This window comes from Lissotriton helveticus, chromosome 3_1 (genome assembly GCF_964261635.1).
Source record: "Lissotriton helveticus chromosome 3_1, aLisHel1.1, whole genome shotgun sequence".
NCBI classification, from domain to species: Eukaryota; Metazoa; Chordata; class Amphibia; order Caudata; family Salamandridae; genus Lissotriton; species Lissotriton helveticus.
This window is the reverse complement of record NC_136061.1, coordinates 1,033,095,055-1,033,119,377: the sequence shown is the minus strand read 5'-3', so window position 1 is coordinate 1,033,119,377 and position 24,323 is coordinate 1,033,095,055. Positions and strand designations below refer to the sequence as shown.

The 24,323-nt window shown below is 44.4% G+C and overlaps 1 protein-coding gene across 2 annotated transcripts in view; it reads left to right on the top strand.

Moving 5' to 3' along the window:
• ITGA6 (integrin subunit alpha 6) overlaps window positions 1–24,323 on the top strand; it is a 229,215-nt gene that overhangs the window by 82,574 nt on the left and 122,318 nt on the right. For both annotated transcript variants that reach the window (XM_078681563.1, XM_078681564.1), the window contains exons 3-4: window positions 21,918–21,997; window positions 23,620–23,884. In XM_078681563.1, coding sequence (XP_078537689.1) covers window positions 21,918–21,997; window positions 23,620–23,884 — 345 coding nt within the window. The remainder of the gene's footprint in view (window positions 1–21,917; window positions 21,998–23,619; window positions 23,885–24,323) is intronic.

Below are 24,323 nucleotides of genomic sequence, written 5' to 3'. Positions count from 1 at the left end.
GCTTGTGTTTTCGTACAAACTTTATGGGTCACAGGCGCGCAACGCCCATAGGGCTCAAAAGCCTTCGGACCCCCACCCCCCCACGCCCAACCCGTCCAGTGTCAGCCTGGGCTGAGACAGCTTCCCGGGCACACACACAGGCAGTTTTTGAGTACTTCACAGGTCTTTAAAAGACCATTTAATTGTTAACGAGGTTTTGTTGTTTTTTCACCCCTTCTTAGAGCCCCTGCATTTCCACTCTGACTATTGCTGGAAGAATTAGGCCCCCTCCCCCGAAATTTTTAGTAGCCCTCCCCCCGAAATTTGGCTCTAGTTGCGCATCTGATGGGTCACATGTACAAAAGGTCTTAACGTTCGCAAACAGAAAATTGGGCTGTTTGCGACCTCTGTAGAGCCTATTGCAGTGTGCTAACCCTATTTTGCAAGTCGATAACTGATTACCGACTCGCAAAATAGGGTTTGGAGGTCGGTATTAGGAAGGGACTTCCCATGAAACGCCCCTTCCTAATAGCGAGATGCAGGGGCCTGTATGAATGTTTTGCAACCACATTTCACCGACTCTGTGAAGGAGGCGGTAAGTCATTCACAAATGGGAAGGGGTCCCCAAGGGACCCGTTCCCCTTTGTGAATGTCGGCACCTACATTTTTTAAGAGCAGTCAGTGGTCCCAAGGACCAATACCTGCTCTTGAAAAATGGAAAGTAAACTTTTTTCATTTTTATTTCTTAAATGCAAACCGTTTAAATTTAAGGAAAACTGGCTGCATTTCAAAAAGAAAAAACATTGCTTTATTTAAAAAACAATCACAAACATGGTGGGCTGCTGACCCCAGTCTGAGACACTGTTGTACATCGCATTTTGCAAGTTCCTAATTGCGAGCTCCAAAAAGGCACAATTAGGAATTTGCAAAATGTTTCCTTCGTACATACGGCCCCAAATGTTTTGATATGGCTGCATTTGAAAAGCAAATTTGCAATTATAGTCTGCCATTTGTCATTTATTGCTTCGTTAATAAGTATTCGCAAATTAAATAGGTTTCCCTTTTAGTCTGCTAATGTGAACCTATTGATTTTGCCAATGCTAGTTGCCAGTGCCATTCAGTATCAACCAAAAGAAGAAAAAATATATTTTTGCCAAAGCTGCAATGGCAAATAAAGGCATGACCCCACTGCTTAAAAATAAAAAATAAATCGTTATTTTAATTACTGATTGTTCCAAGATGGCAGACTGCAATTTTGGAGTGGTTAAAAGAAATAACAGGTTACCCACACTCAAAAGTGTTTTTTGAAAGAGTCCTGGCAGCAGTTTGCAGCTCGTAGACCTTTCCAAAAAAGGAAAAAAACATCTAAAAAGATAAACTGATGTAACACTGAGAGCAGCGGGAGTGGTGGACAGTAGCAGAGGAAGGGTGAGGGACCAAAGTTGGAGCGGGCAAGGGAGTTAAACAGAATGGCGCTGAGTGAAGGTAGCCAGACCAAGTTAGGGGAGAGGTGTAGTCGCACAGGGCGAAACTGGGAGCCGAAGAGCAATAAAGTTTTGGGTTGGATTTTGGAAAATAAAATCAGCGGAAGATACGAAAGAGCTATTGGGTGGGAGCAACATGGATGGTGTAGGAAGCTGGCTCTTTATATAGTGGGACAAAAAGAGGTAAACCATGTAAAGATTTAAGGGAAAGCCCATAGGAATTATAGAGGCAAAATGACACCCCAAATGCTTTTTTGTGGTAGTGTGGGCAAACAGTTTGGCATATCAGAGGGTAGTGGTAAGCATTTATTACACACACAAAGGCAGTAAGTGAGATCACACTCATTAAAGAAATCTGACATCAATGTATAAAAATAACACATACTTTTATATGAATTTAGATACCAAGATCATCAGTATCGGGTAAGTACTTTTTGAGTTATGAATACTTAGTTTTCACAAATGGACAGTGCACCTTCTGGATCGGTAATGTTATCCTATGGAAGAAAAACATGTGTTGAATTTGAGCACTTAGCAGTGACTTAAGAGATTGTTCTCCAGGACTAAAGGCGAGAATAGGCCAAGGTCCAAGGCAACAACAACAGGCCACCTCTGGGGCATTCGGGTTCAGAGATGTTTCACGGCTCCCGGTGTCTGATTCACTTCAATGGGAAAATGGTCCGGTTGCAGACAGGCTGCAAGCAGACACTGGGGGACCAGTTCGGGGAACCCACAGAGGGGCTCAACCCTTGAGGTCCTCGGGCACATAGGGACACCATTGTTCCACTTCTTCTCAGGCGGTGGGGCTCGGTGCATTGGTGCGATGTAATGCCATACGTGGTGACCACACGGACGATGTAACGTCCGCGTTGTTACCAATGCGCGTGGTACTGACAGCATTATAAATGCTGTCTCCCTTTGGCATCAGATCCAGTACTGGAGTCTCTTGCAGTTGAAGGGGGCCTGCAGAAAGAGGCTACAAGCGACGACTGGAAATCCAGTTTGGGCAAACCCATGGATGGGGTTAGCTCTTGTGGGTCTGGGGACCCCATTGGCACTGTCACCTTCCTCGGGCTCTGGAGCACTAGTGCATAGGTGCTTTCAGGCGTCGGTGGCAGCGGTCACAGACCCACTCTTGGTCTCTGTTTCTGCTTCAGAGTGGCAAACAGGACAGTTAGGCCACTCTCAATGTGGGTCTCACTGTCCCTGAAGTCCCTCGATATGAAAGTCAGTTTTCTTTGGCATTTGTGTCCTGTCTGGGCACAATAAGCCTTGGCTGCTGCAAGGGGTCTGGTACCCCAGGTAGTGGTGTTGTGCGACTCTGGTCGGTCCTGGTGTCCCTACACTTGGAGGGAGGACAGATCTGACCAGTAGGAGCACTGCTACCTCTTCAGGGGCAGGTGCTGCATCAAAAGGCTTGGTAGGCAGCAGGTCGGTTTTGGTGCCTGTGGCTGCAGGGGAGTGGCTTCTTTACTCCAAGGGAGTTCCTTTGGCAATTTGCAAAGTACTGACAGCCCTCCAGGTTTCTTGAGTTCTGCACAACGACAGGATGCAGCAGTTGCTCCACGAGGGTCAGGTGTAGCAGGCAGGCCGGCCGGCAGGCTTGGCGCCAAGTCAGTTGTGATCCTTGGTTCTGGGGCCGGCAAACTTCTTTTTTTTTGTCCACTTGTCCTTTTGGTCTGTAGAAATCTGAAGTCCTGGCATCAGGGGTTCCCCTAAATACTTAATTTAGGGGCATTAAGAGGAGTGCGTGGTAGTAGCAAATGGATTACTCACCCCTGAGGTCACTACATCGCCTCCTCTAGATTACCATTTTCTTTGTTGAGTGAGAATTTCCCTCTCCCAGAATTATTAATTCCACCACACAAAATACGGTGGAATTTCCAAAGTCATGTTCACGTCAGACTTGGTCACCCTAGAGGTGTGCCCAGCCTGGCAGTACAACACTCCTCCTGCATAGCTAATTTTCCCGCCTGTCATGGCGCCAGATGGCTCAGGGCTGTGGAGAGAGGGGGGCCTGCATCCTCTCCTGTAAGGGAAGCCAGATTTGCATAACAGAGGGGGCGGACTTCTCTGAAGCTCCCTGCCTTGGAATGCTAATTTGCAGGTCATCCTGGGGGAGGGGGGCAAACACCCTTTTCCCGAACAAACTTTGTTCCTGAGAGCAAAGGCCCTCACCTCTGGGGGTCCGAAATTCATCTGTGGTGAGAGGCTGGCTAAGGCCAGTCCATCAGCACACTAGTAGTTAGTAGGTTTTTAGGGGGCACCTCTAGGTGCCCTCTGGGTGCGTGTATGAATACAGCCAACACTGGAATCAGTTTGGGTTTATTAATACAACATGTTTGATACCAAACACCATATGTTTCAGTGAAGCCATTATGCAGCTGGTTAACTTGTTTTGACCAGTGCATAGTACATACCTTAAGATGGCTTCCCTGTTCACTTGCAATATCTAGTAATAGAGCTAGAAATCACAGGGGCATACCTGCTCATGCAGATATGTCCTCACATTAAAAATAATACACCCTACCTTAAGGTTCAAAGGCCTGCTGTAGGGGTGACTTACATATATTAGATTCAGTGACTTTGGCATGACACATGTGTATGCCATGTCCTGGTTTCACTCATGGTTTGTACCATGTCATGCAGCCTACAGTGCCAGTCTGGGTGAATTTTGTATGTCGGTCCCTTTGGGTGACATAAGATATGCTGCAGCTCTTAGGGACCCTATTTAGTATCTATGCCCTAGGTGCCTGGGGTACCGTTTACTACAGACTTACAGAGGTGCTTAAGTCCTTTTCCAATTGTAACACAATTAGACTTCACCTTCTTTTAGGAAAGGAGCACTGACACCGAGGTCTGGTTAGCAGGCCTCAGTGCACTGTCAGAGTCAAAAATCAGGATTTAGTAGCAAAAAGGGGCCAACAAGTGGGTGGGGTAACTGCAACAAAAGCCCAGTTACCTACACATGGTGTGTATGGATGGGGTTTTGAGGGAGGAAGAAGCATATCAGGGAGACAGCGAGAAAACACATTAAGTGCTGAAATGAAAAAAAAGTAGTTCCCCGAATGTAAGCAGTGGGAGGATGCCATTCAGTCCAAAGAATTGCAAAGAAACTATGCTCCAGGGAAGGGGCAAGCACAAGAAAAGGAAAGAAAGACATTGAAAGCAAGCAAATGAGGGTGACAAAGCAAATGGTAAGTAACAAGCTGGCCCAAAGATCACTAGGTTTTTGGAATCGTCTAGCAGAGGTCTGTCAACAAAAGATAGCTAAGATACCTAACAAGCATTAGAAATGCAATAGGTCTCGCAGCATTAGAGTTAGTGCTTTTAGAATTGTTAATGGGTTTTTTTGTAAATCTTTAGCATGAGGTTGAGGGTGAGTGAGGGTGAGTGAGGGTGAGGGGTTGAGGGTGAGTGAGGGTGAGGCTGAGGCTGAGGGTGAGTGAGGGTGGGTGAGGGGTTGAGGGTGAGGGGTTGAGGGTGGGTGAGGGGTTGAGGGTGAGTGAGGGTGAGGGGTTGAGGGTGAGTGAGGGTGAGGGTGAGTGAGGGTGAGGGGTTGAGGGTGAATGAGGGTGAGGGAGGGTGAGGGGTTGAGGGTGAGGGGTTGAGGGTGAGTGGGGGTGAGTGAGGGTGACACAAAAGGTACGAGAAAAAGAACGACGACAGGCTGCTATGGTATTAGGCGCACATACATATAAGACCATGAGCACACAAAACACGCCCATTGTGGGAGAAGACGTGCAGTAACACTTCCAGCCCACATAACTAACAGCATGAAACCATGTGCTGCCTTGCAGCACACTGCTCAATGTCAATCTTTTATGTATGCGTCTACATGCGACTCAGTCATGATACCAAGAACGAAGGAACTTCAAAATTCTGATGTCACGATACTGTTCAAAATAGTATGAAGGCGAAAAGTTTGTTCAAATCTGCAATCATAGAACAGAGCACTCTAAATGTAAAATGCTGTTGCATGTTGTACACAACGCGTTTCTCACTTGCATCTACGTGAAATTTCAGTACACAACTCATCGAAGGTGTAGGGCACAGGCGAATCCCTTTAAAAACGCTGTATGTTCATTCTTAAACCAGTTCCGTAAAAAGACCGTAATACTGTGAGTGTGTCTGCTGTAAGACTTGGTGATAGCAACATCTGTTCTCGAATGCGTTTCTCAATTAGAGTTACCAAAAATCGTAAAACAGACTCACCAAAGATGAAAGGTAGCGTGGGGTTCCTTTCAACACGATCTTTATTCATTGAGTAACACGCTCTGTAAAAAGACCGTAAATGCGATAAGTTTACCCGCACTAAAACTTGGAGATGCCTGCCGAGTTCCCAGTCAAGAGTAAGCACTTCTAGAATCCTCTACTCACCAGTCGAAAGCAGCCTGTGGTGTTGTCTCCTGAACACGAAAAACGCGAAAAGCACGGAAACGAAAATCCGCGGGTGACTGAATTTAATTAGCCTGTACCTCCTGAATGCGCTTCCTGCATGCGCATGAAAAGAGGACTAAGCTTATGCGCCATATTGAATGGGTAACTAGACCGTAATCTACGCTAAAAAGCGGTCCATATAAGAAAACTGCATACAGCCGAGACACAATTAAACAACTCAATGCAATGGTCTGAATGTAAAAAGAATCCAGCTAGAGGGTGCCCAGATCTCCACAACAAGGCGAAATGCTTATGAAATTCGGTGGTTTGAGCAGTTTAAAAAGTGCCTGGACTATCCGCTAGATACTGTGATTTAAATTCATAATGAAATGTAAACGTCAGGAACAATATACTCGTTGCTTATTTAAAAAGTTCCTGGAAGTTTGTGTGTTTGAATGCTAATTCATGAAGTGAACGGACGGAGGAGAGGGGAGGGGGGAGGAGAAATGCGACACGGCGGGAAGGGGAGGGCTTTGCATTGGACTTACCGGAGGACTTCGACTGTGAGGAAGACCGCTCACAAGACTGCTCAGCAAGTAGGGATGTGCAACCTTTTCCCCTTTCGACCTTCGTGTAATTTGAACTAATGCGGTTAGCACCCGCAAACTGAAGTTTACGCGCTTTCACGTTAAAAGTAGGAATTTCATGTCCCTCTGAATTTTGGTTTGAGAAAAAGATCACCAATATCGACCCACTTCCAACGTTGCAAGGAAAATGGTTTCAAAGTGTCTTTTAACATGTTTTTATTGGCGGAGCGGGGGTGTGGGAGAAGTGCGGCTGGCTGCCTGATGGAGTGGAGAGCGGGCGGGCAGAGAGAGTGAGGGGGCGGAGCGGGGGTGTGGGAGGATTGCGGGAACAGACGGGAGGGGAGGAGAGTAGGAGGAGGAGTAGGGGAGGCACGGCCTAGCGGCCGTGCAATCAAGAAGTGAGGGGGCGGGAGAGTAGGCAAGGCAGGCGGCTGGGCCCATGTGCACGCGCTTTTAAGCTCAATGCGCATGCGCATTGAGCTTAAAAGTCACGGGCACTGCAAGGAATCGCCACGATTCCTTGCAAGTTAGATAAAGAGTCGATGAGCCCCTATAGTCTCGCTTGCTCGATGCGCATGTGCATCGACAGGCGAGACCTAAAAATGGGCTTTGTCCATTTACTGGAATACTGACTGGATGCCTCACTGGCTCAACCTTTCATCCTTTTGACGTGGGCAAATTGAGTACAATTAAACTGGGTAATGGCAACCCCTTTTTACATCATACAAAATGGCGGACATGTAGAATAAAGCGTTGTAAATAAAAAAAAGTAATCACTTCAAGCAACACTTAAACTCACATACGGACATGTTTGTGGAGTGAGATTTTATCCTAGTCACCCTCACTCCCGGCATAGATTTAACTCCTCCTGTTTAGAGTTCACATCTAGATGACCACATAACAGATCTGTATATGGCATTAATGTGCAGTCAGAATTTCCCTTAACTTGTGTCCTGAGTGGCAGACAGGCCATTAAGGAGCTGTTGTGGGTCCCTGAAAATCCTGCATCCAAACAACTCTAGCATCTGGCACCCTCTAGTAGTATGGCCTTGTTTAGCTGCTGCTTCATTATTACACAGGCATCCTGTTTTAAAGTCAATCAATTCGTTTTTTAGCAGATGCACAGGGCCCTAAAGGATGGGGTTTGTGGCACTATGGCACTTGTGCTCTCCTCTTTTTGACTCCCACATCTACACATTTAAAATGTTCACTTCAGGGAGGTCCTTTGGATGCATGCTTGATATGGTGGTGTAGCAGTGAAGCAAACCTTGTTTGATTATTATTTCTGTATGCATTCTGTATAAAAAAGAGTGACTTTGCATAAGTTATAACCAGTGTTTCATCTAGTCCCCAGTGAAGCTCAGCAGGGCACTCACTGTGGATGCCTACAAAATGTTCCAATTGTTTTGCTCAACTCCCCCCCCTTTGCTAGTATTGACATACTCTAATCCTTTGGTCTAAATGACTGTTCTCTGACCTGGAGTTGTTCCATGGAACCTCTTTAATCCATAACCTTTATTAGTGGTTTAAATTGGGGAGTGCATAGTGTACCTGGCCAATCTTCTTAAAATTCAGTTTACATTTTCTGCTGGCCATAACTGGCTAAATTTAGCATGACAACAGATCCGTTCAAACACATCCATGACCACTCCCAAAAAACTACCTGAATCCTCTGCAAAATTCTCCATGTTTGTGACATCTGAACAGTCCAGTATAAATGAACAAGCCTTTTTTTTTTGCCTAAGTGTGAAATCGGTTTGATTTTACTAGTGGTGCATCGTCAGGCAACTGACGACACATGTTGTACTTTAATGGGAATGTTGTACAGTTTTGCTATTGAAATAAGACCAAACAAATATTGTAACTGAGTCCTAATTCTTCGTCCACTCAGGCCTTCTATTGTTCATAGCCTATCATAAACATTTATAAGCATCGTTTACACCATAAGTTCAAAGTTGCAGCTGCCATGATGCTTGTAGCTGTGGTAGTAAAACTGACTTGGATTTAGGTTATCAAAGCATGCGCCAAGCTTGTAAATCAGTTACTTATCACTTTTTTAGTTCATGACTGCATAGGGATATATAACTTCCTCTCTCACACTCCCATTTCTCTCTTTGTTTGTTCTAACTCTCGCTTTCTGCCTCTCTAATCAGTCATTTATCCCATCTTCCCCTGCTCATAGTTCAGCGTTCACGTAAAACCTACAGATGAGATGAATTGTGAATCCTATACCTGGTTAATAAATTAAATGAAATGAATGAAAGTACTCTTAAAAGTGTCTATCCTAAAGGGTTTCTGGCATTGTTTCAGCAGTTGCTCATTGAACGTAGCTCCATGCAGAAAATAAGACATGTCTGTCCGGGAAACATCCTTTACAACGCAACTTTTACCACGCAGTGCCTTTACAACGCAACTTTTACAACGCAAACCATTACAACGCATTGCGCTAGGGGGCGCTCTAGGATAGGGAATAGGTTTAATTTACTATCCAACACCTTCCCTACTATCCACGGGGACTGGAGTTGGAATAGTAAATTAAACTATTCACTACCCAGCGCCCCAAATCACTATGCGTTGTAAAGGCATGCGTTGTAAAAACCGCGTTGTAAAGACATGCGTGGTAAAAGCATGCGTTGTAATGTCATACATCAGTCTGTCCTCAAGTTTTCATTTGAGATCCACTGAAGATAGAAATATTCCTCTAATTCTAGATTGCACTTTCCATCCACTAGTACACCACGCATGTGTGAGATTGAAATAATAAATGGGAGGCAGATGGACTGAAATACCACCATGTTTAGCTGGGATAGGACACACCACTGTATCATGTTAAAGGTTTGCTGTTTCACAATGGAGCTCTTCACACAGAAGAAGTTCAGAACGCATGTGAAGAATAGGCACTTGCAATGCCGCACTTCGAAGCAATACTTCAGTGGTATAAGGAAGCTAGTACTCCCTTTCCAGAATTCCTAAGAACGCTAGTCATTTGGAAATCTGTAGCACTCTAGAACACTCTACAATGGAATGTACCTGAAGCATTGATTTCCAACAGGAACAATACTGTATTGTTTACTTTCACAGTTACTGATCATTTTTAGGTCTCGCAGACCTAGCACTGGAGCACACATGCGCTCCTCACACTGCGAGGCTTATTGTAATCGGTATGATTTCAGAAGTGGTGTTTAAGCCCCGCCCCTGCATTTAATTGGCTTGCGTCATCATCCATGCTAAACGCTGGTTTTGGATTGTACTGAAGGCTTCTAAGTTCCTCCTTGTTACTGCCTTGTCTAATTTTAGCCCCACCCATCCGGACTGCATGGTGTACTTTCGGCGGTGCACTATTGACTTTATTAGTTTGTGTAGGCCCTTTTTTCATTAAAGTGAATCTGCTTTCACGTCTATGCATAGCATACATTTTTGCGGCGTTACACTGTTTTCTTTATTATTATTATTGGTTGTAGGCAACTTTTTCATTTAAGTGAAGCTGCTTTCACGTGTTCGTGTTGTGTTGATGCGTGGCGAAGGAAGTGCCGAATGTCCTCTGATTGTTTAAAAATAAGGCACAGACAAGTTAGTACATTCGGGGCAATGCGCTGCGTATTCAATTTTTGCTTTTCTGCTTTCACGTCGCTCTGCATGTTTGTTTATTGTTGATCTGTGGCAAAGGAAGCGCTGACTGTCCAGTGATTGTTTAATAATAAGGCACAGATAAGTTAGTACGTTCGAGCAATACGCTGCGTGTTAACTAGAATGGGGCAAGCCATGAGACAAAGAGGGAGGTAGAGGCTCACGGGGAGACAGAGCGAGAGAGACACAGAGGCAGTAAGAGCTTTCACATGTCCGTGTTGTGTTGATGCGTGGCGAAGGAAGTGCTGTATACCCTCTGATTGTCTAATAATAAGCCACGGGAGAGGTTAGTACATTCGGGGCAATACACTGCATGTTCAATTTTTGCTTTTCTGCTTTCATGTTGCTGTGCATGTTTGTGTTGTGTTGATTTGTGGCGAAGGAAGCGCCAACTGTCCACCGATTGTTTAACCACTTGGCTGCTAAGGTACATCCCCCTCTTCCCATTGACTTTCCATTGAAATCAATGGAAACTCCATGACGAGTTACCCTTGTCATTAGCACTGAAGGGGTTAATAATAAGGCGCAGACAAGTTAGTACGTTCGGGGCAATACGCTGCATGTTAACTAGAAAGAGGGAGGTAGAGGCTCACGGGGAGACGGAGCGAGAGAGACACAGTAAGAGTGGGTGATATGCGCCAGTACTCGCCAGTGTGACAGGAAGCCACAGACAGGTTAGTACTTTCGGGGCCATATGCTGCGTGTTCAACTCTTGCTCTGCTGCTTTCATGTCGCTGTGCATCGTTGTGTTTTGTTGATCTGTGGCGAAGGAAGCGCCGACTGTCCGCCTAATAATAACCAATGGATCGGTTATTACATTGAGGCTTCTTAGTCCATCCTTGTTACCGCCCTGTCTCCTTTTGGCTCCGCCCGCCCGGACTGGATCTTTCACTTGCAGGGTTACACTGCAGATGCCAAGCTTAGTCTCCAGGGGGAAGAGGGGAAACGAAGGTAAACAAGCCTTCCAGCTAACCTCTCGTCCCTCCCTCCTAGTCAGGCGTTATCCTCTAAGCATGGTGTAAATACATTGATGGCCTGTCGGACCCCAGGTGTCAGATTATCGCCTCTGCTCTTCATCCTTCAGTAGTTACTGAAAGGTGCCACTGAAAAATCCTCCCCATTTTAGGTGCTCATGTTTTTTATTTGCAAGGAAAGTAGAGGGATAAAACTCTAAGGGTGCTAAAGCCAGCCTCTTCCTCGTTGTCCAGTTTAACTACTGACATCATCACAGCTCAAAAAATGGGCAAGGCATCCTTAGAACAGTGCTATGCCGCCAGCGGGCAGTGGGCTGACCGCGTCGCAGGACCGTTTCTCAGGGTGAGGAAGGTCATCGAGGACACAGCACGGCAATACACAGCTCAGAAGTATGCTCACAGCCCCTTGTTTTTGGTAAAAAGACGGTCACAACAGGCCCTAAATAGAACAGATTTCCTAACGTACCAAAGCGACTCCTGCGATCTGGTTGCAGTAAGGCTTTCTGGTCACATTGCGGATCCGTACCATGACGCGATCCGCTGAGAACACGCTGGCTTGTGCCCCATCCATCTGCTCTTCTTATTAAGACCCTGTCAGTCTCGTGATTACAGAGCTATGCTTGTACAGGGCCTGTGTTGGGTATATAACACCACAGCAAAAACAGGCACGCCCCTGGCCGTAGAATCTTCTTCAGAGAGGGTCAGGCAGTGAGCAACGACATCGTGCCTCGAGTGTGAGGAGGGGGTTCGTTGTACTTGCATTGAATTTGTCTTGTGGCTCAGGGTGTCAAGTTAAATAAATAATGTGATTCTTTCGACGGCTTGTGTTTGCTTCAGATGGATAACCAACAGATTGCGCGTTTCTGTATCCCAAAACAAAGTATAATTATAACACACCCTTCTATTAGGGCAAAGAATACAAGTTCCAAAATAAACAAGGCAGGATTTTGTTTTGTTTGAAAGCTATGTGACTCTGCGGTTCAGATGTGTGAACAATACAAGCTAGAACAAGCATTTGCAATGCAATAGGTCTCGCGTTTACGCGAGTTTGAGCTATTGACATTGCAAATGACAATGCCTTTTATTTTTGTTTTTGTTTTTAAAACGAACTAAAAGGCATTGTCATTTACAATGCCAATAGCTTAAACTCATGTAAATGCGAGACCTATTGCATTGCAAATGCTTGTTATATCTTTGAACCCTTTGCAGACCTGATGTTCGTCCCAGGGTACATATACTGCCACAATTCTCCTTTTTAGGTCTCGCCTGTCGATGCGCATGCGCATCGAGCTTGCGAGCCTATTGCGGCTTAAACAACTTTTAACTAAGAAGCAAGGAATCGTGGCGATTCCTTGCAGTGCCCGTGACTTTTAAGCTCAATGCGCATGTGCATTGAGCTTAAAAGCGCGTGCACAGCCGCAATCGCCGTCAGCCGCATTCCTCCGACACCTTTTGAAGTGAAGCTTAGCTTCACTTCAAAGGCCCGGCTTCTTAACACCCACATGCCGCTCTCCCCGCTCCGCCCCCTCCCCTGCCCGCCTTGTGCATTTCTCCTACACCCCCTCCCCACAGCAATGCCCTCCGTCTGTTGTACAATCCACATGCCTGCCCAGCGCTCCCTTCTCACTCTCGATGCCACAAACAGTCCTTTGTCTCCAGTTAAAGAGTTGACCTCGCATTGCTGTTGTCCCAGGCTTTCTTTAATCCATTACTTTATTTTGAACTCTGAGTGCTTGCTACACTCCTTTACTTCCTCTCTTTTAAAGAATATTTTCAGGATTTCCGCTCTCCCCGCTCCGCCCCCTCCCCTGAGTCATCCTGCCTGCCCAGCTCTCCCTTCTCACTCTCGATGCCACAAACAGTCCTTTGTCTCCAGTTAAAGAGTTGACCTCGCATTGCTGTTGTCCCAGGCTTTCTTTAATCCATTACTTTATTTTGAACTCTGAGTGCTTGCTACACTCCTTTACTTCCTCTCTTTTAAAGAATATTTTCAGGATTTATATTCTATTAATTTCTATTCTTTTACTTCATGATTTATATTCTTTACATGCACTCATTCATAAGCATTACCTACAGCAACATTTGATCTTGGAGTATTTTACTCCTATTTATTTTTATAGCTTTGCATTAATGCAGGTTCAAAGGCTTAAAAAATGCCTAATGTTTAACACTGTTCATGCTTAAAACGAATTCCACCATGTATGGTAGTAAGCATTATGCACTTTAAATCTGTTTAGCACTGTTAATAACGATTTTAAACTGGAACTGTATACTTGTGTACATACTTAAAATTGCAAGGAACGGTATAGTTACATAAATGACATGCAAGTAAATTAAACCAATGCCCATTTGAATGTGTAAAAAGTCCCACACTCCAATAATCGAGTAAACTAGTTATCTAGTGATAACTGCAGCAATCAGCACTCCATCCATCCACCCCCCCACTCCCCCACTCATCCATCCATCCACCCCACTCCATCCCCCCCACTTCATCCATCCATTCACCCCCCCACTCCATCCATCCATCCACCCCACTCCATCCCCCCACTCCATCCATCCACCCCCCACTCCATCCATCCATTCACCCCCCACTCCATCCATCATTCACCCCCACTCCATCCATCATTCACCCCCACTCCATCCTTCCATCCAACCACCCCCACTCATCCATCCATCCATTTACTCTCCACGTTTCTGCCTCTTTCACTCTCTCTTCCAACTCTCTCCCCCCTCTCCATTTACTTACACAAATCTCGCAGATACCCCAAGCAGCAGTGCCCGCACTACCAATCCTTCTGTTATGCCACATCTCTCAGCTTACAGATTCGCACTTTCTTTTCCTCTCAACGTTTCTGCCTCTTTCACTCTCTCTTCCAACGCTCTCCCCCCTCTCCATTTACTTACACAAATCTCGCAGATACCCCAAGCAGCAGTGCCCGCACTACCAATCCTTCTGTTATGCCACATCTCTCAGCTTACAGATTCGCACTTTCTTTTCCTCTCAACGTTTCTGCCTCTTTCACTCTCTCTTCCAACTCTCTCCCCCCTCTCCATTTACTTACACAAATCTCGCAGATACCCCAAGCAGCAGTGCCCGCACTACCAATCCTTCTGTTATGCCACATCTCTCAGCTTACATATTACTTCGCTCTTTCTTTTACTCTCCACGTTTCTGCCTCTTTCACTCTCTCTTCCAACTCTCTCCCCCCTCTCCATTTACTTACACAAATCTCGCAGATACCCCAAGCAGCAGTGCCCGCACTACCAATCCTTCTGTTATGCCACATCTCTCAGCTTACATATTCCTTCACTATTTCTTTTACTCTCCACGTTTCTGCCTCTTTCACTCTCTCTTCCAACTCTCTCCCCCTCTCCATTTACTTACACAAATCTCGCAGATACCCCAAGCAGCAGTGCCCGCACTACCAATCTTTCTGTTATGCCACATCTCTCAGCTTACAGATTCCTTCGCTCTTTCTTTTACTCTCCACGTTTCTGCCTCTTTCACTCTCTCTTCCAACTCTCTCCCCCCTCTCCATTTACTTACACAAATCTCGCAGATACCCCAAGCAGCAGTGCCCGCACTACCAATCCTTCTGTTATGCCACATCTCTCAGCTTACAGATTCGCACTTTCTTTTCCTCTCAACGTTTCTGCCTCTTTCACTCTCTCTTCCAACTCTCTCCCCCCTCTCCATTTACTTACACAAATCTCGCAGATACCCCAAGCAGCAGTGCCCGCACTACCAATCTTTCTGTTATGCCACATCTCTCAGCTTACAGATTCCTTCGCTCTTTCTTTTACTCTCCACGTTTCTGCCTCTTTCACTCTCTCTTCCAACTCTCTCCCCCCTCTCCATTTACTTACACAAATCTCGCAGATACCCCAAGCAGCAGTGCCCGCACTACCAATCCTTCTGTTATGCCACATCTCTCAGCTTACATATTCCTTCGCTCTTTCTTTTACTCTCCACGTTTCTGCCTCTTTCACTCTCTCTTCCAACTCTCTCCCCCCTCTCCATTTACTTACACAAATCTCGCAGATACCCCAAGCAGCAGTGCCCGCACTACCAATCCTTCTGTTATGCCACATCTCTCAGCTTACATATTCCTTCACTCTTTCTTTTACTCTCCACGTTTCTGCCTCTTTCACTCTCTTCCAACTCTCTCCCCCTCTCCATTTACTTACACAAATCTCGCAGATACCCCAAGCAGCAGTGCCCGCACTACCAATCCTTCTGTTATGCCACATCTCTCAGCTTACAGATTCGCACTTTCTTTTCCTCTCAACGTTTCTGCCTCTTTCACTCTCTCTTCCAACTCTCTCCCCCCTCTCCATTTACTTACACAAATCTCGCAGATACCCCAAGCAGCAGTGCCCGCACTACCAATCTTTCTGTTATGCCACATCTCTCAGCTTACAGATTCCTTCGCTCTTTCTTTTCCTCTCCACGTTTCTGCCTCTTTCACTCTCTTCCAACTCTCTCCCCCCTCTCCATTTACTTACACAAATCTCGCAGATACCCCAAGCAGCAGTGCCCGCACTACCAATCTTTCTGTTATGCCACATCTCTCAGCTTACAGATTCCTTCGCTCTTTCTTTTACTCTCCACGTTTCTGCCTCTTTCACTCTCTCTTCCAACTCTCTCCCCCCTCTCCATTTACTTACACAAATCTCGCAGATACCCCAAGCAGCAGTGCCCACACTACCAATCCTTCTGTTATGCCACATCTCTCAGCTTACATATTCCTTCGCTCTTTCTTTTACTCTCCACGTTTCTGCCTCTTTCACTCTCTCTTCCAACTCTCTCCCCCCTCTCCATTTACTTACACAAATCTCGCAGATACCCCAAGCAGCAGTGCCCGCACTACCAATCCTTCTGTTATGCCACATCTCTCAGCTTACAGATTCCTTCGCTCTTTCTTTTACTCTCCACGTTTCTGCCTCTTTCACTCTCTCTTCCAACTCTCTCCCCCCTCTCCATTTACTTACACAAATCTCGCAGATACCCCAAGCAGCAGTGCCCGCACTACCTATCCTTCTGTTATGCCACATCTCTCAGCTTACATATTCCTCCGCTCTTTCTTTTACTCTCCACGTTTCTGCCTCTTTCACTCTCTCTTCCAACTCTCTCCCCCCTCTCCATTTACTTACACAAATCTCGCAGATACCCCAAGCAGCAGTGCCCGCACTACCAATCCTTCTGTTATGCCACATCTCTCAGCTTACAGATTCCTTCGCTCTTTCTTTTACTCTCCACGTTTCTGCCTCTTTCACTCTCTTCCAACTCTCTCCCCCCTCTCCATTTACTTACACAAATCTCGCAGATACCCCAAGCAGCAGTGCCCGCACTACCAATCCTTCTGTTATGCCACATCTCTCAGCTTACAGATTCGCACTTTCTTTTCCTCTCAACGATTCTGCCTCTTTCACTCTCTCTTACAACTCTCTCCCCCCTCTCCATTTACTTACACAAATCTCGCAGATACCCCAAGCAGCAGTGCCCGCACTACCAATCCTTCACACACGCAACGCCACTCACACACGCAACGCCACTAACACACGCTACGCCACTCACATACGCAACGCCACTCACACACGCAACGCCACTCACACACGCAACGCCACTCACACACGCCACTCATCCACGCAACGCCACTCATCCACGCAACGCCACTCATCCACGCAACGCCACTCTTCCATTTGCAAAAAGAAAAATGTCTAACTATTCTATTGCGAGACCTATTGCATTTTCAATGCTTGTTATAAGTTAGTAGGAGCATATTCCTGGAGGCGTGTCTCAGTCCAGATGCTTACTGCTCCTTTGCCATGTGTGTGTTATTGGTCAGGAAGCAGCCCAGGACTCACCTGGATTAACCAGGATGGCCATTTTTCAAAATCTGAACTGCTGTTAAGATTTTCCAGGCTCTTCTTCGCCGGAAAAGACATTGAATCCAGTAATATTTGGAATGCAAATCAAATGCTTATAGCAAAATCACACTTGGTATTGAGGATTTTGGCCTTACCGTTCCACTTCCATATGGTGGGATGTTTTGTGCGTCAATTCATGGTTGGTAACTGTGCTAGTAGCCGGCATGGGTTAAAGCATGTAGGCATGGTATTTATTATCTCCTGGGGCTTTATTGAATTTTGAAACTTCAACAACAGGGAGTGTAATTTTAGACCATATAGTGTACTACTTACGTGAGCCTGGGTAGGAGAAGTGTAAGGGACACATTCAGGTGACATGTATGTACCTCTTACTTACATACCCATTAGTTAAAACCTCGAATTTTAAGAAAAACATAGCTACCAAAGGGATGCATTTGTTAGCATTTGTTCTGGTGGCAGTTCCTTATCTGTAAGATCTGTGGTTTGACACTTTAATTTTCGTTGTTTTGCATTCCCTGTATGTTGCACACTCCATGGACTACTGTGGATGTATATGGACTAAGTTTGTTAACTAAACTTCTGTATGACAACATGGCATTGTGGGTACCTGTTGGTTTGCTGAAGACGTTTACTGCTGTAGGTAAATCTTGTCAGTTCAAAATTAGTGTGATCTGAAAGATGCCAAGACACCTTACTGGGGTAAGAACTATATCCTGTGAGTCTCCAGAAAGCCTGGCTATCCTTTGTGTTAACATTGGAACCAACAGTCTATCTATCCCATAGCAGGGCCACACACTGCTCCCTTGCATATTGATTTTGAAATGGGGAACAAGCATCAGTCTGTTGGAGGAGCAATACTTTTACATCATCAGCGGGGACTCCATTAAATGTAGGCTTCTAAGGGTTATGTCGAGAGCCTTATATTGTTTATACCCTCAATTTACATTTGGAGATAGACCAAGCTAGAGAAATGTGTTCGTACCCATGAACTCCTGCGGCAGGGGGGATAGCTGATTTTTGAATGGCTCTTTAACTGCATTAGTCTTTTATGCGGTCAAATCTCTCATTGCTGCTCCTCTACTATTGTGTTAAAGAAATATTAGTTTTAGACCACTTTAACCTGTGGAACTGGGAGCCAAAACCCAGCTCAAAGGTCTTGGATCCTCAACAGTGGGCCCAGAAAGTGATATGATCACCCTGGGACTGGACGTGTGATGTACCAATGTTGAGTCTCTTTACCATCAGACAGCCTCAGCATGAAGTGAATCACCATTGTGCCAAATTACAAGCCGCACACCCCCAACACCACATTCAGTGTATAAACTACCGATATCTGTGTTGTGAGGATCCATGTTGCACCTCGTCAAAATCAGTAACCTGCTTTGTTGAAGATGGGAAAGATCAGATAGAAAGTAGCTTGTCTATACAAGGAGAAAACAGCCTCCCTCAGGTAGTGAGAGAACTTCTTTCCTGAAATCCTTCACGTCCTGGTGAGGACTGGCTTGGTAGGACAGCTGTCGACTGATTTTTTTGTGATTACCAAAAAAAAGTAATTAAGAGGCAATTGTGAGAGTATGTTGCTCTTCCTCTCTGCGAACTTTTGGTGGACAGAGGGGTCTCTCCACTGAAAGAATGATTGCCTTGCACCTTTCTAGTGGTAAAGCTGTTGCTCCGTAGAGTAAGCCTGAGATGGTCAAGGTGACAAGCCAATGACTAAAGGTTGATCTGTTTATTAGGACATGTTACAACAAAGGCAGTAGACCGGACTTATTTATTGTGGTAATCATGTTCACCACATTTATGGGTGAATTGTTACTACCCTGTGTTAAAACATGTAAAAAGGAAGGTTGTTCATATAACAACAACAAGATGATGGATGGAATGCTTAAATTGGTCTCAGTCACTGGCAATCACTTGGGGCCTTATTCCAGTCCATCGTTTTTCACCCACCATGCCTCTATATGTAAAGGCCCACATTATGCGAATCAGTACTGGCCCTCCTCTTCATTGGAACAATCTGTTCCGAACTGCCAGGTGAGGTCCCTTCCAGAAAGGACTCCAGCAACTCCAGTCCGGTTTCGCCCTACCTGAGGCTCCTCAGTAGGGTGGAACTTGTGTCCTATGACACACTGAGCACAGGACTCATGCCTGGGCATACACGTTGCACTTGGGGCATCAACTGTAACAACAAGGTGATTTCTGGAATTCTTGAATTAATCTCAGCCACTGCTGAACCCTAGGGCTGCATTCCAGTCCATTGTTTTACGCCCTCCATGCCACTCTGGACAAAAGCAATTGCCGGTGGTTAGAATGTTTGCAAGCCTTCCTCCCAGCTACTTATGTGTAACTGGCAGGTTTTTCATTTCACTGAATCTCACAAATTACTCTATTAAGTAAGGGCTTTTGTGGCACTTCTTCCATGTAACAAACCCTGGTGCTAGAATATTTTCACTGTGATGATTTTGTTCACGTAGAATATTGTTTTGCTAACTGTAATTATGTACGTTTGTATTTTAATGACTATATGCCCGATGGATGTCAAGTGGGAAAGCTTGTGCTCAATATAGTTGGCCTGAGTTAGTTATGTTTACCAGTCAGTTATAAAATCTATCGGCCTGACTGGTTCCTAGGAAAAAAGTTATTTGAGATGCCATAAGTGATATATTTATAAGTGAAAATTTACAACAAAGGAAGTAGAGTTAACTTTAGTGAGAAATGCATTTGTTAACCCCTTCGGCGCTCATGACGAGCTGAGCTCATCATGAGTCGTGCCGCTCGCACGCTGATGACGAGCTCAGCTCGTCATGTAACACGGCTTTTTGAAAAAAGCAGCGTAGCGCAAAAATAGCCGCCGCACCCATGCGGTTAAAGCCAATATGATCAAAGGATGAATCGTTATTATGCAGTGCGAAAGCATTCCGGCATGAATTTTGTCAATTATTGTTACATGAATGCTGACCAGATTAAACTTAGACCCAGGTTTTGTTGTTAATTACCCCCTCTGATACACCTTGAGGTTAGAAGATTTGTTCTGTGAGAATCCTTGTTCTGCCTCCTTTGAAGAGTTGTGTATTTTTTTGTGAACTATAATTGTGTACATTTGTAATTAAGACTGTGGGACTGAAGGCTGCATTCTGAGATAACCATATTAAGCTAAAGCTTTTGTGTTAGTTGCTCCCTGTGACAAACCGTGGAGCTAGAAGATTTGCACTGTGATAATTCTTGTTCATATTGTATACTATATTGACAACTGTATTAGTGTGCATCTTTGTAGTTTTCTGACTGAACGCCCAGTGGATGCCAAGTGGGAAAGTAGTTCAGTTGTGTAGGCCTGAGTTGGTTATGGTGACATGGCAGAGATTAATGCTATAGGCCTGATGGTTCATTGGTAAAAGTTACGTGAGATGCCATAAGTCCTGAATTTTTATTATGAAATGTTAAAAAAGCCTGAAGGACTAACATTCATTGTGAAAGCGTATGTTAAAACCAAGAGGCATTTAAAAGTGGATTCTTGTTATACTATTTACACACTAAGCATTTTATAATTCCAAGATGTCCTCACACTTCTATGTTTAATATTCTGCTTTATGTTTTTTATTAAAAGCAAATGTGTATCACGTTTAGGTGGTGGCATTTTTCTTTTTCATACTTTTATTCTTTAAATTGTGCTTGCATATGCTTATAGTTTTGTGTATGTTTATTATGGATGGGTGAATGAAAGAAGGAGTGAAAGAGTGCATACCAGATGCTCCGATTGTCTAAATCCACCAGTCATTGAAGAGGTAGTTTCAGTATAAGCCAGACCTATTGGCATTACCAGTGCTTGTTTCAAATGATTTCACAGTGACCCATGACTAAACTCGCCATGTAGAATTGGATTGTGAACTCTGACGTCTAAATGCTTAAAAATAATATATTATTTTACACTTGATAAATGCAGTATGTCAAGCTGTCTAAATCAGTGTCTTAAATTTTTTTATATTTCTAGAGAACTATTTATATGCTAAAGTTGCAAAGAATTATATTTTACTGTTCTCCCTCTCTGTGAATTCTGTAAGTCTACTGCTTTATATGAATTATTGTTTGAGTCATTTCCCACCTGCTTTCATTAGGCAAGTTCGAATATACTAGCATCAGAATTGTAAAATGTTTGATGCCTTTTACCAACAAAAGCACACTTTCATGACCTATTAAATGCACACCTACGCCGTATTTTGATGTTTCCGGAAAAGAATGACAAATTCTAGATGACACTTAAATCACTATTTTAGGAACAAAAGGATGCAAGTTGAATGATATTTTTTTTTATTTAAATACTAAGAAGTTTAAATCGATGCATGCAACAGAACACTTGGACTACTCACTTTTCCGAGTCGCTCGGTACCCCACAGTCCCTTTGTGAAAGGGGGTTTTTGTGGTAGGCATTACTGGCTGCAGTCTCACACTGCTTAGAGCACTGTAATGGTTGATTGTTCATTTTCCATTTGTAATTGGCTCATGAAGTAGTAATAGTTTTCTCCTGCTGTCCTGTCCTCCTGATTTCTTCCCTCTCATCCGAGGGTATTAGAGTTCCACTGTAATCTTCCAATGCTCTTTCTAAGTAAGCCCTTGTAGCGCAGCCAATACAATCTCTTTTTGTATTACTGCCCTCTGGTTACTTCAAGACCTATTTCACAGTAAATGAGCACCCTTTAGTACCTCAAGCCTTTCTTTGTACCTCTTGATGCTTACAAATTGAACATAAAATGTTCTTCTGTGCTACCATGGGGATAGAGCAAAGAGGTTGAGATTTTTCCAAAAATTAAATCTATTTTTTCCCTAATCCATCAGACAAGGAAGGGAAAGGAGGGGGCGCGGGAGGAGGAGGAGAGGTCTGAGAAAACAAATGATAGTTGTATTCGTACATATAATCTGTAAAAGCGTTGCCCATCTGTTCGAATTCGTGTCTTACCCTAATGTCCTCAGAAACTAACTAAAACCTTTTATTTCTTTAGTTGAGACAAATAGAGAAAGTAGAGAAAATCAGTGGATGGGTGTTAGTGTTCAAAGTCAAGGACCAGGAGGAAAAGTTGTGGTAAGTGTGCATGATTTACTGTGATGCGTATTAGTGTTTCAATTTATTTTGCTCACTAAAATAATAGTACAGCATCTAAGCCATGTGAATTTAATTTTGCTGCTATAAAATGATATGGTGTTGGTTATGTGACTAGGATGAACTATTTATTTAAGTGGTTTGCTGTTGCCTTTCTTCTGAATTACTATACTTAGTCAATTCATGACTTCACAACTATTGCGGGAACACATGACAAAAATCCTGTGCACACGTTAAGCGAGGTGTATACATGTATCATGCTTAATCAAAAGAACACAATAGGTAGTAAATGGAACAAAGTGGACATGATAGAAAGTCTTTTTGTTCTTCAAAGGATTGTATTTGACCTTCCTTTGTTGAAAGGTAACTTCAAAAGTAAATGACCAGCCAACACGTGTTTCGTCAAGCGGGCAAGGAGCCCGTGACTCTTCAGGGCTGTAAGCACAAATGGGGTAACAGTCCGTATAGCCGGTGATATTTCCGACCCGGCGTCTGGGTTGAAAGAATCAGCAATAGTGAGTCACTGTGGACTCAGAGACGGGTCCTGTCTTCCTAAGGGCCAGCCCCTTAGGAAGACAGGACCCGTCTCTCCGCTGCCATATCCCAGGCATTAGCTGGTTTGAGACGGATGTACCCGTCCGTCTCTGAATCCACAGTGACTCACTATCGCTGATTCTTTCAACCCAGACCCCAGACGCCGGGTCTGAAATATCACCAGCTATACGGACCGTTACCCCATTTGTGCTTACTGCCCTGAAGAGTCACGGGCTCCTTGCCCGCTTGACGAAACACGTGTTGGCTGGTCATTTGCTTTTGAAGTTACCTTTCAACAAAGGAAGGTCAAATACAATCCTTTGAAGAACAAAAAGTCTTTCTATCGTGTCCACTTTGTTCCATTTACTACCTATTGTGTTCTTTTGATTAAGCATGATACATGTATGCACCTCGCTTAACGTGTGCACAGGATTCTTGTCATAATTACCGAGTGGGCCCTGGCCACTCTCTGCAGAGGTTTCGGGTTCTCCTCTGACCTTGCTGCACCGTCTTCATTATTGTTGTTTTTTACCTAACACACACCGCTATCAGTTAAGGCACCACACTTCCTGTACACGTCAAAACCCTCCACAGAAGCCACACTCTATTGCGGGTACACAGTTGCTTTCCTTAAAGGATACATATACGTTCAATATCCAAAATGGACATATTTGGATGTCCCAGGGCTCCAGATATCACATTTTGTCAGAAATTAATTTTTCAAGTCCTGGACGTCATTGGAAAGTCTGATGTCAAATAGATTCCACGCTGAAACAATATAAACAGTGTCCTCGTGCTGGGTGGCCCATTACTTGGGTCTGTGGAAAACCTTGGAGTATAATGTAAAAAAGCAAACCAAACAACAAAGATTAGTTGCTGTTAACGCTGCGTTATATATCTTGCGTTTGGCCATTGCTCTATAACTTGTGTTCCCCTGTTTCGTAAATGTATTTTCAAAGACTGGGGAGACCCGATGGTATTAAGGGACAGAGGCTATAAGTATTTTTCTTTGAGGGGGTGGGGGAGAACGTTGTGAAATATTGAAAATTCTTAATTCTTTTGTCTTGTAGACCTGTGCACATCGATACGAGAAGCGAGAAAACGTGAACACTGAAATGGAGTCCCGGTACATCATTGGAAGATGCTACGTGTTAAGCCAGATGCTGACTATCACTGACGACGATGATATGACCGAAGGGGAAAACTGGAATTTTTGTAGTGGTCGCCTGATGACAAATGAGCAGTTTGGATCTTGTCAACAAGGCGTAGCAGCCACTTTCACCAAAGATTTTCATTATATAGTGTTTGGGGCTCCAGGGTCATATAACTGGAAAGGTAAGAATGTAGTAATGCCTCCAAAAACTGTCTGTTCATTCATTAGCCTGTTCAGCAGCACCGAAAGTTGATAGAACGACAAAACAACAGTTAATTGGGTTGTAATTAGAGTTTCAGGCTTGATTGTGTTACTTCTGTTATTCAAACATGCTTATGGTTCTTAAAACTCTAATCATTTTCTACTGTAAATCCTCATTACTCCCACCCATCTCTCCATCACTGCAGTATATGGAAAATAAACAGGGCCCATCCATTCCGAGGACTGGCAAAGCATATTTGCTTTGTTGATATCATGCTCCCTTAAATTGTATAGTATAAATTGCACCTCTGTGTGCCTCTTACAAATACACAGGCAGGATCAGAAGGGGACAAGAAGCCGGCCTAGCACGATGCAGATAGAACATTAGGTTCTAGTTGTTTGAAGCCCAATGTAACCATT